We start from the raw sequence: 15,073 nt of genomic DNA, 5'->3' as shown, positions 1-15,073 counted from the left end.
GTCTTATTCTCCAACGCTGATGAAGGTGATCTTTTGACCAGGTAACATGCTATCTCCACCGTCTCTGCCCAGAATTACTGTCCTAACCTGGCACCACTGAGCATGCTTCTTGCCCTTTTCATCAATGGTTTTTTCATTCTTTCTGCAACTCCATTTTGCTCAGGTGTGTATGGAGTAGTCTTCTGCCGTGCTATACCACACTTCTTATAGAATTCTTCAAATTCCTTGCTGCAAAACTCTCCACTGTTATCTGTCCTCAGCACCTTTATCTTCTTCTCTGTCTAGTTTTTTGCCAGAGCCTTAAATTCTTTAAACCTATCAAAGACTTCAGATTTCTTCTTAAGGAAATATATCCATGTATTCCTTAAGAAGTCATCTATAAATGATACATAGTACATAGACTTACCCAGTGATGGAACCTTCATATGTCCAAACACATCACTGTGCACAAGTTCTGATATATGTTTCACCCTCTTACCACCAGAGGGGAAACTCACCCGATTATGCTTCCCATATACACAATTTTCACAGAAATCAAAATCCAGAGAGCTAGTACTCATACCTTCTACCATACCTTTACCATGAGGTATTCAAAGGCCCTTCTCTCCAATATGTCCAAGCCTTTGATGCCACAACATGGTCTTCTCTCCAAAGACCACTAGATTTTCCGCTCCACTTTTAGGAACCACAGAATTGTTGCACCCATCAACAACAGTGCTACCTTGCAGCTTGTACAAAGTTCCAATTTGAACTCCCCGCATCAATACCAGTGCCCCCCAAACCATCTTGCAGGTATCCTTCTCGAACACTGTTTTTACACTTGCATCATCCAACTTTCTTACAGAAATCAAATTTCTGGCTAATGCAGGAATATGCAGAACACCTAGAAGTGTTCTAACCCTTCCACCTTGCAACTTCAACTTTACTTTTTCGCGACCAATGATTCTAGCCTTCTTGTCATCCCCCAAGAAGACATCACCACCATCATATTTCTCATACTCACAGAACCACTCTCTATGGGGATTGAAATGAAAGGATGCACTTGAGTCAAACAACCATGCCTCATGATCTACATGTGTACTTGAAGAAGCCAAGCACACATCCCCACCTTCATCTGAGGTGGTTTTCACCTCTGCAGAAGGAGCATCATCAGATCCCTTTCCGTTATCAGGAGCTTTAGATTTACAGTCCCTTTTGTAGTGCCCTTCCTTTCCGCATTTCCAGCACACCACCTTTACAGGTTTTCCTAGAGATTTAGATCTCCCTCTATATTTAGATCTCCCACTCGATGACTTATTTTTGTTTCTGTTCTGGGACTGTCCTCGTACAGACAAGGAATCACCATTCTGGCTCTCCATATTTTTCCGTCTCATCTCCTCCGTTAACAAGCATGAGACTATTTCATCAAACTGCAAGGTAGTTGTATTGCTACCTATTGCAATAACCAGACTATCCCATGAATCTGGTAGAGAACACAACAAACTGATGCACTTATCTTCGTCTAAAATTTTAATATCAATAGATAATAACTGACTTACCATTGTATTAAATGTGTTCATATGCTTTGTCACTGAGTCTCCATCTCTCATCCTTAGGTTATACAACTTTTTCCGTAGGAACATTTATTCAACAGAGACTTAGATTGGTACAAAGTCCCTAACTTGTCCCACAAATCCTTCGCCGTAGCTTCCCTTGATACATTCAACAATATCGAATCTGAGACACACAATCGTATTGTGCTCTTTGCCTTCCGATCCAGCTTCTTCCATTCTTCATTGGACACTCTTGTTGGTTTAGTACTCGGATCTACCGCAATCCACTGATATTTATCCACCAAGAGATCCTCCATCTTCAGTTTCCACAACTAAAAAATTTGACCAATAAATTTCTTGATCTCTATCTTTCCACTGCTCGCCATCTTCTTTCACCACCGGAATCGATCTCGTAGATCTCCCACTGAACAGGGTCTACCACAGGCCCGAGCGAAACCCCTCAGCAACAAAGGTGTCCCCTTGAAGCCAAAACAACTCTGATACCAAATGTAGGTTTTAACCCTGTACAGAAATTACCTGCATACGAATTCTAAAACATAGAAAATAAACAATGCGAGAGCATAACACATAAAACACATATACATAGAGATTTTCCCCTGGATCTCAAAATCGGGACTACCAGCTTCATTTTTCATTATGTTCCTTTTAATGTTACAATACATATTTATACATGCTGAAGCATCCAATACCATGGACCGAAAACCATCGTGTCCAAAACCATGTGCGAAAATCATGCACAAAACCATAGGTAGGTCCGCCCAACCTAATATAGGGTCCAAAACCAAAATTTTCTGGGGCACTGCCACGGACCCCATAGATGGGGGTTACCTGCACCCCTCAAACCCCCAGTGACCCCCCGCTATGAAATCAGCACAATGAGGGGGGGCTTCGCCCCCCCTCTAACCCCCCGGTTAACTACATGGGCTAGTCATGGAAAGAATATAACACAACCCAACACTACTGGCCCAATCCTCTCAATGATACTAAAGGGTCCACAAAACTGTGGTGCCAGATTGGCACATGAGCTAATCCTCAAGGAGTTATTCTTCGGTTTGATGCACAAGTACACCTGTTCCCAAACTCGGAACTCCTTAAACAACCTGTTCTTATATGCATAACTCTTCTTCCTATAGTGTGCTGCTTGAGATTATTCTTGGCCACCTACATATCCTGTGCCATGTCTGCCAACATATCTGGTCCAATCAATATCCTGCTAACTGGATCACTCCAACTAATGGGAGTGTTACAACTCCACCCATACAATTCCTAAAAAGGACTCATCCTCAGTGACTCCTAATAACTGTTGTTGTATGCAAACTCAACCAAAGGGAGATACTCTTCCCATTTGTGTTGTTGATGCATCACATACATCCTCAACATGTCCTCTAATATCTTGTTGATCCTCTCTATTTGTCCATCTATTCGCAGGTGTTAAGTTGTGCTAAAGGCCAACTTTGTGCCCAAACCTGCAAATAAATCCTTCCAAAACTTGGAAGTGAACTTTGCATCACTGTTTAACACAATTTTCTTTGGGACACCATGTAGTCTAACCACATCTCTGATGAATACCTGTGCCACATCACTAGCTGAGAATGTAGACTTCACGGGAATGAAGTGTTCAACCTTTGTTAACCTGTCCACAATGACTATGATGGAATCATGTTGCTTCACTATCTTTGGAAACCCCGTGATGAAGTCCACTGAAACAACCTCCCATTTCAACTCCAGAATCGTGATCAATTGTAGCAATCCTCATTTTTAGAATATACATGTATATCATCAATGAACACAATAACAAACTTATCCAAATATGGACGCAACACACTATTCATCAAACACATGAATGTAGCTGGAGCATTAGTTAAGACAAATGGAACAATAACAAACTCATAATGCCCATACATGGTCCTGAACGCAGTCTTGTATGTATCCTCCCCTTTGATGCATACATGATGGTATCCATATCTCAAGTCAATCTTCAACAACATTGTTTCTCCCTTCAACTGATTGAACAAGTCATCAATCCTCGACAAAGGGTATCTATTCTTGATAATCACTTTGTTCAACTACCTGTAATCAATGCATAATCTGAGACTACCATCTTTCTTCTTCACAAACAAGACTAGTGCACCCCAAGGTGATACACTTGGCCTAATGTATCCTTTGTCCAACATTTCGTTCAGCTGCAACTTTAACTCAACCAACTTAGGTGTGCTCATCCTATAAGGTGCTTTAGACGTTGGAGCTGTCCTTGGCACTAACTCAATAGAAAAATCTACCTCCCTATGTAGTGGCAACTCTGTGATGTCCTCAAGAAACACATCCCTGAACTGTTGTAAACTGGGTACTTGTTCAACACATCTACATCCTCAACCTCCTTACCCTCATCACTAGAAACATGTACTGCAAATAACTTGCACCCTTTCCTGCGGCTATGCTTTGCTTGCATAGATGTCACCATCCTAACTGATGTGGCTTTCTTCTTACCCTATAAGACTCTTGGTTCTCCATTGTCATCCACACATTCAATAGCCTTGTCATAGCAGTCAACCTTGGTTCTATATAGATACAACCAATCCATGCCCAATACATAATGTATGAACCCAATGGTAAAACATTTAATTTTTTGTGGTAGGCATACCATTTAAGTAAAATGCACAAACTCTTACCCAATGATGAACTCGTTTCTTCATACCTATAGCCAACTAAACTAACCAAGACTCTACATGCAATTCCTTACTCAAACCACACTTATCCACCAAGTCAAGACTAACATATCTATAATTAGATCCAGGGTCAATTGAAATAGAAATAACTTGATCACAAAGCTTACCATCCATCTCAATGATAAATTATTGATGTTTTTCCTTCCTATTGTCCACGACTGCATAGATACGAGAAATGCTTTGGCCAACATCTTCAACAGTTTATGCCTCCTGTGCACTGTATATCTGGGGTCTACCACCCTGATTCCGCGGACAATCTATCTTGCGATGATCATTGCCACAAGTCCAACACTCTATGGGCTTCCAGCCTCCATCCTTATTCTTCTCTTCAACTTGATGTCCCTGTCCTATATTTTCTACATTGAACCTCTTAGGTGGTGCAACATTCTCCTTGTTATCCGTACCTTGTGGCCTTGCTCACTTTTTATCCCATTTTCCTTTGTTCTTTACATTACCTCTCCAGTCTAGCTTAGTACCAGTGCTACAATTTGATTATTCATAGCAATGCTTTAGCTTTCAAATGGCCTCTCCGATGATCTAGGCTCATCAAATTCAATCATGTCTTTGAATGTAACTGGTAGTCCACTAATGAATCTATGAATGTTAGCCTTCTCCTCCTTGAGGTAAGGCACATACCTCAACAGTTCCAAGAACTTACTAGTGTACTCATCATCTGTCATGGATCCCATTTTTACTTCATAGAATTCTTTTTCCATGTCATCGAAGTATCTCTTCGACAGATACTTCTTCTTGAATAGCCACTCAAACTCACTCCAAGTAAGATCTTCCTCATCTATATCTCTAAATTTTTTCACATCTTCCCACTAGATGTCTGCTTTACCTTTAAGACCAAAATTAGCTACTCTATCTTTCATGTTCTCTGAGTAGTCATGCAACCTCAAGAATTTCTTCATACCAAGCAGTCATGCCTTTGCATGTTGTGATCTCTTTATCTCTCCATCAAAAGTAGATGACTTCTCTTTCTTAAATTCATCCGACAAATACCCCCTATCATTCCTCCTGTAAGGATGATAACGATGACAATCATAGTGGCTATCTGAATCAGAACTAGAATCATACCTGTGTCTATCCCTTCTCCTCTCTAGAGTGTCCAACAATATTCCATATCTAACTGTATCATCTTTATCTGATCGACGACCAACATGCGGTCTACTACCGTATGCCCCATTAGTTTTATATTCCCACTCATGACTTATCCGTAGTGGTCCTTGTTGCTACAAATCCGACAAGCTCTGAAGTATTACTGCATTCACCTCTGCTAACTTTTCATGTGACTGTATGATTCTATCATTATCTGCCTTACAACTCCTTATCTCTTCCTTTAAACTTCTCAATGTAACTGCCAAGTCAGAGGGGTTCCCAACACCATACTGCTCTTCAGATTCATAGGGAGAGTCTCTATAGTCAACCATCTTGCTAGCCATTTGATATTTCTTCCTGCAAGGCATAATATGTCAGATAAACCAAATCAAAATAAACCAACATACCTTAGTATAGCTCGGGGAGGATACTTGTCTGCAAGGTTACCGAATCATCATGATACATGTATAACATAATCATAACAACATATAGACACACATGAGTAAATGTATCAACTCATAAACATTACTCTAACTAGGATCCAGTCATCAATGTAAGGCCATATCAACAATGCATGTTGTGACCTCATGAATGAAAACACCATTACTCCATTGTACACATCACCACATGCAACAAGTAGTATGCATAAGCAATGCCAAACCAACTACAAATACACATAACCACATGTAGTCGAACATAATCGATCAGTTCTTGTAATCAACCTACAAGATTGATGCATGTAATCAAAATATTCAAAAATGTAACCTAACATACAAGGATGTAAGTAGGTACCATGAAATCAACATGTAAGTGACATATAATCCATACACAGTCAGTCACATACTCATTTCAAATACATTTCATGAAATCAATAACAAATTCTCCATGATAACCATACTACAACCCTAATTCGACATCAAGAAATTGCAATAAGTATATAAGTGTAAGAGACACACATGAAATTGACATGCATGCATGACCAACACATAACCCATCCAGTCCGAGGGGTGAACCATGCTCTGATACCACTCTGTAACACCCTCCTCCCACATCTACCCAAGCAATTGGCCAGCTGGGGTAAACATGCGACAAGAGGCCACTATGATATGATTCAACCTCCCAAGTCACCTTAAGGAAGTCGAACCAACGGAAACACACCATACATACACCCAATATCATCAATAGAACCCTCAGAGGACAAGTCAGCCACTCAGACAACTTGTCTCTGGGTCCCACTGTTCTTTTAGGTCTCTTGGGCCATATTTGTTCTCATGCTATGGGCAAGGGAGCGATCAACAACCTAAATTCACTCTCACAAGCCTACCTGCTAGCGACTATGGACCAAAATGGTCAATGATGTGCTAACGACAATGAGATTTGAGCCACTTTTTCAGGCCCAGAGCCTAGGTCACTGCCGAGAACTGATCTATCTCTTCAAATAAGTAAATTAATAGGGAAATGAAAGTACTAAAGAAAATACTTGTTCAAGACCTTGACTCGATCCCTGCTAGCCATGATAGGCATTTCATGAAACATATCGTCGACATGTAATCTACAGGTGTAAATAACAAAGTTAAGCGTAGGGATCTCAAACTTATCTGAGAATCACTATGAACGATTGTTTCCTCATGCCATTTGTTGCATTATCATTGATTAGGTTATAGACACATTATCCATTCACATACAAGTAAAAACATGTTGAGAGCTATACATAGTTGTTGACATAAAATGTGCATATAACCAACATAATAGGAACAAAAATACAATAAACATATCAGCCATCAAATCCATAAATACATCAGTACCTTTACACATGAAAATCAAGGGAAAGGATTTCTCATTAATGAATGCAACAAACCAACCAGAGATGGGACTACCACATTACACCTGACCATAGAATGGTTGAGCCAAATCTCTCTTCAGTCATTCACCCCTGTGCCATATTCCAAGCATGAATTTGGGATCTCATAGAACACATAAAAAAAACTCATACAGGGCTTCCAAAGGCCATCCACCTCAACCCATGAAACAATGATTCCACCTCATTTTCTGACATCACCAAAACTATCATTAGATTGGTCTCCATCCAAGCCTTCTAGGGCTTCCACAGCGTTTGCCCAACCAAGGCTTTCAGAACTAGTAACTCAACCCACAACTTATACAGGGCTTCCAGAGCATTTTTCCAACCAAGGTTTCTAGGACTAGTAACTCAACCCACCAAGGGCTTCCAAATCATTTGTCCAACCAGGGCTTCCAGGACTAGTAACACAACCCAAGCTGTTACAGGGATTCTAGAGCGTTTGTTTAACCAGGGCTTCCAAGACTAATAACTCAACCCAAGCTAAGGAAACATGAGAACCAACCAAAACAAAACAATCAAAGTAAACCCACAATCACCATGGCTGCCTACCCACTGTCGATCCAGGCAATCCTCTGTGCTAATGATAGATCACAACCAAGAAACCACATGCATATGCCATGCATGCCAAAACTAGTGAAGAAATCATACATGCAACTCGGTATCTGCAAGTAAATCTGAAGCAATTGTTGATGTCGATGCCTTCTTGCACTTTCCTGCTCTTCCTTTGCCTTCTTGTTCCAAGAATCCAAGTATGCCACACCCTCCAAGAGTGCTCCAAGAAATCTCAAGTATCCAAGAGTATGAGAGAGAGAGAATAATGAGAGAGAGCTCCAACATTGAATTAACAAAAGGTTACCAATTGATCCTCAGAAGCCTTTTTATGAATGAGGCCTCTATTTTCTTCATTTTCCATTATTTTCCTTCATTTTCCTCCTCACATGCAACCTATGACCTCTCTTTTTTCTCTTAATTTCCATTATTTGCATAAATAAATGTGCCAAAATGTCTTTTAATGCCTTAGCCATTGCCTTTGCCAATTTCTTTAGCCATAAACAACCAAATGAACACCCCCAGTATGTCTAACATTCAGCTTGGAATATTTTAACATTTATTACATGGAATTTTCACCATGGCTATTACAATTTTGTAACCTCTCTTAACTATACATCTTTTACTATTTTATATATATTTTTTAAATATATAAGATTTTGAGACGTTTTTATTATTTACATTATGCTATATTATAATTAAGTTATTTAATATAATTAAAATATATATACACTTAATAACTTCTTTATATTTAAATAATAATATGTAACCTCTTTTTAATCATTTTATGAATTATGATAAGTTAATAATATTTTTTGGAACATGTTCTTAACCTATAACTCTAGTATTATAAAATTACCTGATTATATATTTAATATAATTGAAATAAGTTAACCCCTAACAAATACTTTATAAATTGATAATATTTTGTAACCAACTCCTAATCCATTCAGTATTATTTTTAATTAATTTAGAATTTTTTTAGTTATATATATATATATATATATATATATTCTTGACAACTACTTTTTAATTAAATATATAATATTTTAATAGATAACTCCTAATAATGAATTTTAAAATAGTACTTTCTTTACTTTATTAACTAATTTACCAACGACTAATTTTCAATGGCTAGTTATTAGTTGGTTCAAAATGTCTTTTTCATTAAGTTTTTATACATATTTGACCAAATCCTAATAATGTGATTAATCGAAAAACATTTATCTATAATATATCATATTAAATTAAATTAAATATTTGAAATGAGAATTGCTTTATAAATTAAATATTATATTTACAATAAAAGACACTTTATAATTTTGTATGGAAGAGATATTGTAGCACCCATAAATAAATATAAACATTTAAATGTCATTTCAATAGGGGAGAAATGTCGCAATATCTATAAAATAAAGTATTAAATCAAAATATAAAAATAATAAGAAAACATAATATCTAATTAATTTAAAAAATAAAAACTAATAATAATAAATCAATTCAATTTAATTTATTATATTGTAATTTTGTTTTTATTAAAAAAAATTCAAATAACTTTTTCTAGCAAAAAAATCATAATATGCATAAGCACATTAAAATAAATTTAAAAAACCAACCATGATATTTTAAAATATATAATTAACGAATATATTACAACTTAATAATTTTAAGATATATATATATATATATATATATTCACAATCCAAACTTAATTTAATTAATAAACATATAAAAATTTAATATCATATTAAAAAAATAAATTATAAAACATGTCAAAGAAAAATGTTACACGTCTGTTTTATAAAGATTTTTAATAAAATTAAAGATAAGAATATGTAGGTGTATAGAGATGGGAAATTTATATAAATATAAATAATATTATTAAAAATTAAGATAGATTCATCTTCAGTCTAAATCTACGAATTGCTTAAAAAAATCAAATTTCTTGAGATATAAATATTTTGTATTAAAAATTTATATCTTAAGAAATTTCATCCCTCATAATTTTTGATAAATCTAGAAATAAAATAAATCTATATTAAATAACATTAAACTGAAGAAAAAATAAAAAAAATAAAACAATATAAACAACATTAAACTAAGGGAAAAATAAAAAAAAGCAAGACACTATCAACATTAAACTTAAAAAAGAAAGAAAAAGAAACTTCAAAAAGAAAGAAAAAGAAGCAAGACAATATAGACAATCCCTAGCGTTTGTAAATTTGATTTAAGAATAAGAAAAATGTGAGATTAAGTTCTTTGATAATCCAAATGTAATATATAAAACTTTGGAATTTTGTAAAATCAAAATGTTTATCTAAGTATGGGGGTTTACGCAGTGCATTATATTAGATATCATTTTGGGATTCAACTGCATTAAGTAAGTCATTCACGTATGACCATTTCCATGAGAGGTAGTAGTAACTGACTAATTTCTCATGGTAGTCGTAACTGACTAATTTCTCATGATTTTTGAATAGTTCACTTAGAAGAAGCGGGATTGAAACTAGTGACACTTCCGGGGGTAACCAGGACTTCCCAGGAGGTCACCCATCCCAGAACTCCTCTGGCTCAAGCGCGCTTAACTGTGGAGTTTTCCCCACAATCAAGCCCACTTAGCTTGCTACCCCATTTGCAAAACCTTAGCAAGTATTGTGCCTCATGAACCATTCAAGTAGAGATCCCTTGACTCTTTTTGAATTTAAGTATGGGGGTTTACGCAGTAGAGATCCCTTGACTCTATTTTATCACTATAATATGATATGCCACTTATTTTCAAGTAGTTAGTTAAATTGATTTTATCACATTGTTTTTTATTAACTATGTTTAATTTTTTAATAAAAAAATATAAACTTAGCTATATGTTTTTTCCATTTTAAATATTTTATACATTGTTTTTTATTACCTACGTTTAATTTTTTAATAAAAAATTATAAATTTAATTATAAAAATAAAAATAAAAAATTAATTTATGATAAATTATTTTTAAATTACTATTGTTTTTTCCCTTTTAAATATTTTATACATATGCATGTACGTATGTGGTAGATATGTTGAGGAGACTGATCATAATTATAAATGGTATTTTGATTGACATGTGTTGTCGTAAAGCTCTGAAAATCATTATCACCATAAGAATTTTTTCCATTTTTACAAAATTGTAATTCCGCTGGAGTAATATTCGTGCGTTTGGCGTGTTAACTTTTAGAAAAGAGTTTCTTTCTTACCGGACTTTCTTCACTTTTCTCTCCTTTTATCCTTCGAAATAGTTTCACAAAATTGAAGTAGGTACATGCCTCTGGTAGGTATGGTAAACAAACCTACCAGTTTCTATAGGGTTGCCTTCCAAAATGTCAATTCCAAAGACGTTGGAGGGATATTTCCCACAAAGGAAATGGAATCTAATGCTCAGAAAAAATAAAGTGCAGCTGCGGGGACCTAAAGGGTGCCTTTACCCTTTATATTATCTTGCATTACTAATTGACGGTGCACGTCTCTCTGCCTCCATTTTGCGAGAGATGATCGGTATCTCAGACTGTCGGCTTCAACACAGAACCGACTTGCCCTGCTTAAGTCACTCTTCTTTCTCACGCTTCTGGGCCTAGACTTGACAGAGAATTCTAGTTTTTCACAGCTCGATGTGTTGGGATTTTGCTATGACAATGGGGAAACAAGTGTCTGGATTTACTTCGAGCTGCATGGAGGCTAAAGTTCTGACGAGGACGATTATACTTATGGGTTTTTTGCTTATAGCAGGCCACTTTCTGCCATTCGGAAGACAAGATTTCTCCTCCTGCAAATATCTGGCACGAGCATTTCTCCAGGGAGATACGAACCCTGGTGCATACAGTGTCGAAATCAGAACAACAGAGCTGAAGAACATGAGTAACGCAATCCAAAATGCCAGCATTGCAATGAACAGCACCAGCATAGGCGCTGAGCTAATTCATGTGAAAGAAGATCCGAACAAGAGGGCGTTTCGGCCTTATGGGAATGCTGCATACTTGTTTATCCAGATGGGGGCATACAGAGGAGGTCCAGACACGTTTGCTGTAGTTGGGCTTGCTTCCAAGCCTCTCCATGTTTATGGGAAGCCACGATTTGAATGTGAATGGATCCCCAAGAATTCGTCTTCTGGAAGTTTAATTAAGGGCAAGGCCGAGAAAATGCTCCCAGACTGGGGCTATGGCCGAGTTTACACTGTGGTGGTTATCAATTGTACATTTTCTCAGAGTGTGGGTACTGATGCCAATGGTGGAGAGCTCATTCTTCACGCAATCCATGGCGACGAGTTTGGGAAACCAGAGAGGATCGTTGCTCTCAAGGAAGAACATGGTACTTACAATGGCTCTGTTTATAGCCAGGCTCCTCCCTATGATTATCTCTACTGTGGTTCCTCACTGTATGGTGACCTGAGTCCTCAGAGAATGAGAGAGTGGATGGCTTACCATGCCAAATTCTTTGGGCCAAGATCGCATTTTATTTTGCACGATGCAGGTGGAGTTCATCCCCAAGTTAGAAAGGTGTTGGAGCCATGGATTCGAGCTGGTCGTGTGACATTGCAGGATATAACAGAGCAGGAACAGTTTGATGGGTATTATCATAATCAGTTCCTTATTGTAAACGATTGTTTGCACAGGTACAAATTCATGGCAAAGTGGACATTTTTCTTCGATGTAGATGAGTATTTGTATATTCCTGGGCGGAAAACACTGCAATATGTATTGAAGGAACTATCTGGCTATACCCAGTTCACCATTGAGCAATATTCCATGTCCAACAAGCTCTGCTTGCAGAATAGACTGCACAGCATCTCGGCCAACAGTCCTTATTCCAGGTAAAACCCATTATAGTTTCAATTAATTCGAAGTAAAGATTGGATTTTGCTTTCTGGGTTTGAAATTCAATGTGATAACTTTGTTATGCAGAGAATGGGGATTTGAGAAGTTATTATTCAGAGACGTGAAGAGAGGCATAAGGAGAGATCGGAAGTATGCAGTGCAGGCAAGAAATGTGTATGCCACTGGAGTTCACATGTCTGAGAATGTGATAGGCAAAACACAGCACAAAACAGAGGGTAAGATAAGATATTACCATTATCATAACACCATAACTACCAGAGAAGAGCCGTGCAGGCAATTTGTGAGGCAGTCGATGAGAAACAACGTGACTTGGGTGGGAGGCACTCCGTATGTATATGATGCCACCATGAAAGCTCTGGCTCCATCCATTAAGAAATTCGAGAGCGAGCTGATTGGATCCGAGCTTGCATCCATTCAACAGTGAACACTGAACAGTTTGTTGGAAAATTTTCTGCAAAGCGGTTCAACCTGCAAGTGCTATTTTGTGAAAAGACAAAAAACAGTGTAAGAGCTTTTGATGTGATCAATAAATCCGAAACTCTGTATTTACTGATTGTACCATTCTTTAAAGTCTTGGTGCTGTATCTGTGGTTGTAAATTCCCTGTGTTTTACCGCAGGAGTGGGACTGCTGTTTTATGGCAGGTGTGGGGACTTGCTCTGACATGGCTGGATGCATGTATGATTGGTTGTACTGCAATCTTTTATAATGTATGGCCTTTTGCAAATTTCATTTTTAGTGGACTCTGCCGCTCCACACAATAACTGCTTCACAGCTCACTATTCTCACTTTGTACCAGTCACTTTGGATGCCTTTCGTGGATTCTTTACACGAGATGATTTTTTCTTAATTTTTTTCCTCTACAATCTATGACTCATTATTAATAATTATATGCCTTTTCTATAATCTATGCCTCATTATTAATAATTATATGCCTGCCACATTTATATCATTCTTGCTCAATAAGATTGTTGCTATGATTCTCTAACCTAATAGTAACGAAATGTTATATTAATATAATGGTGCTGAGATACGCTATATATAATTGAGTATAGGAAAAGAAAAAAAAGGGAAAGTATATTAGCATTTATAATTATTTTATTTTATAATATTTTTTGTTAAATGAAAGGTAAAAACTGAAATATAAGAAGGAAATATATCAGTTAAAATAATGATTTTGTAACTATATTTAAATTTCATTAATAATCACATTAAAACTTAATATTTATTATATAACAAAATTTTTAACTATGAATATTCACCCCATTTCATAATGGATATTATTAACTTTTAAATAAACTTTATTACAATATTATGGGCCAATGCCATGGCTACCCAAAAACCATAACTATAAATCAAAATATTTCAATAGCACACCACATTAAAAATATTAATGTGGTTGATATAATTGAAGGCTTCATAAATATAACAAAAAAAACTATTGCAACACGAAGAATGCCTTACCAATGCACACATTTACCTGATTAACCATGTATAAAAAGATTATGGGTCAACTTTAACTTGAGAAAAAAAAAGAATTACACATCTTATTGTAAAATGGACCATTTTGAAATTTGCTTATATATTAATTTCCCCATCTAATTAGAATATGAACATGTTAGAATAAGAATAATCTCAAATCCCTAAAAATCAATCTAGACTGTCAATTAAAATAAAATAAAATCAAGAGATCCTCATCCACTTTAAGTTGAAATAAGAAGCCTTAGGCAAAAATAGAATTCATTTCGAAATCAAAATATTTTATAAATATTTTATTCTAATTTTATAACATATTTTAAATTAAATCTATAATGTTATCAATAAAACATTTTTCTTTTGTCAAATTACATAAAACTAAAAATAAAATAAAATAATAAAAAATAAAATCAATCATTATAATTATAATTACGATTAATAATTTACACTTCAAGAGATTTGATTTCTCTAAATATTTAATAAAAAAACTCATAATCATAATATATCTAGAGTTAAATCACTCTCAACTAGTCTAAAACAAATAAGATAAAAAACTCATAATCATATTAATAATGGTTAATTTTATTTTTTAATTATTAATACAATAAACTTATAATAATAAAAGATGTATTTTAATTTTATGTAGAAATTTATGATTTCTTTCCATATGTAATTATTTGATAAAATTTTAATCAATTTTAAATCGTGAGATTTGGGTATCTTTCATTTTAGACTTTGTCATCCACTAAGTATTATTCGACTCATTTTTTACCAATGTTTGAAGTTGCTTTCATATTTTAGGGTTTGATTTATGAATGCTTTAGGGTTACAATGAATATAGAGAGTAATAATGAATTCTGAGCAACTAAGTTGGTTCGCATCACACTCAGTCAATTTCGCTAATAGGTCAAAGGTATACGCAGTGTAGCAATCAGCGGATCGAGTT

At 35.7% G+C, this 15,073-nt stretch overlaps 1 protein-coding gene across 1 annotated transcript; it reads left to right on the top strand.

Moving 5' to 3' along the window:
• The first annotated feature begins 11,195 nt into the window (after positions 1-11,195).
• On the top strand, positions 11,196-13,389 carry LOC149234645 (galactan beta-1,4-galactosyltransferase GALS1-like). Its single transcript, XM_089461215.1, has 2 exons — positions 11,196-12,627; positions 12,719-13,389. Exons 1-2 carry the CDS (start codon positions 11,429-11,431, stop codon positions 13,074-13,076), a joined length of 1,557 nt encoding a protein of 518 aa, XP_089317341.1. The 5' UTR covers positions 11,196-11,428; the 3' UTR covers positions 13,077-13,389.
• Positions 13,390-15,073: the final 1,684 nt, after the last annotated feature.

This window comes from Pinus tabuliformis, chromosome 8 (genome assembly GCF_031772625.1).
Source record: "Pinus tabuliformis cultivar Carrire ecotype Pingquan chromosome 8, CPIR1, whole genome shotgun sequence".
Lineage (NCBI taxonomy): Eukaryota > Viridiplantae > Streptophyta > Pinopsida > Pinales > Pinaceae > Pinus > Pinus tabuliformis.
Note: the sequence above shows the minus strand (reverse complement) of the source record. Positions and strands in the feature narration are given on the sequence as shown.

Excerpts from the sequence above, each read along its gene's own strand:
- LOC149234645 (XM_089461215.1), top strand. The coding sequence starts at position 11,429 with ATGTGTTGGGATTTTGCTATGACAATGGGGAAACAAGTGTCTGGATTT. Across the intron at positions 12,628-12,718 it reads GCCAACAGTCCTTATTCCAG|AGAATGGGGATTTGAGAAGT; the intron begins GTAAAACCCATT and ends TTTGTTATGCAG.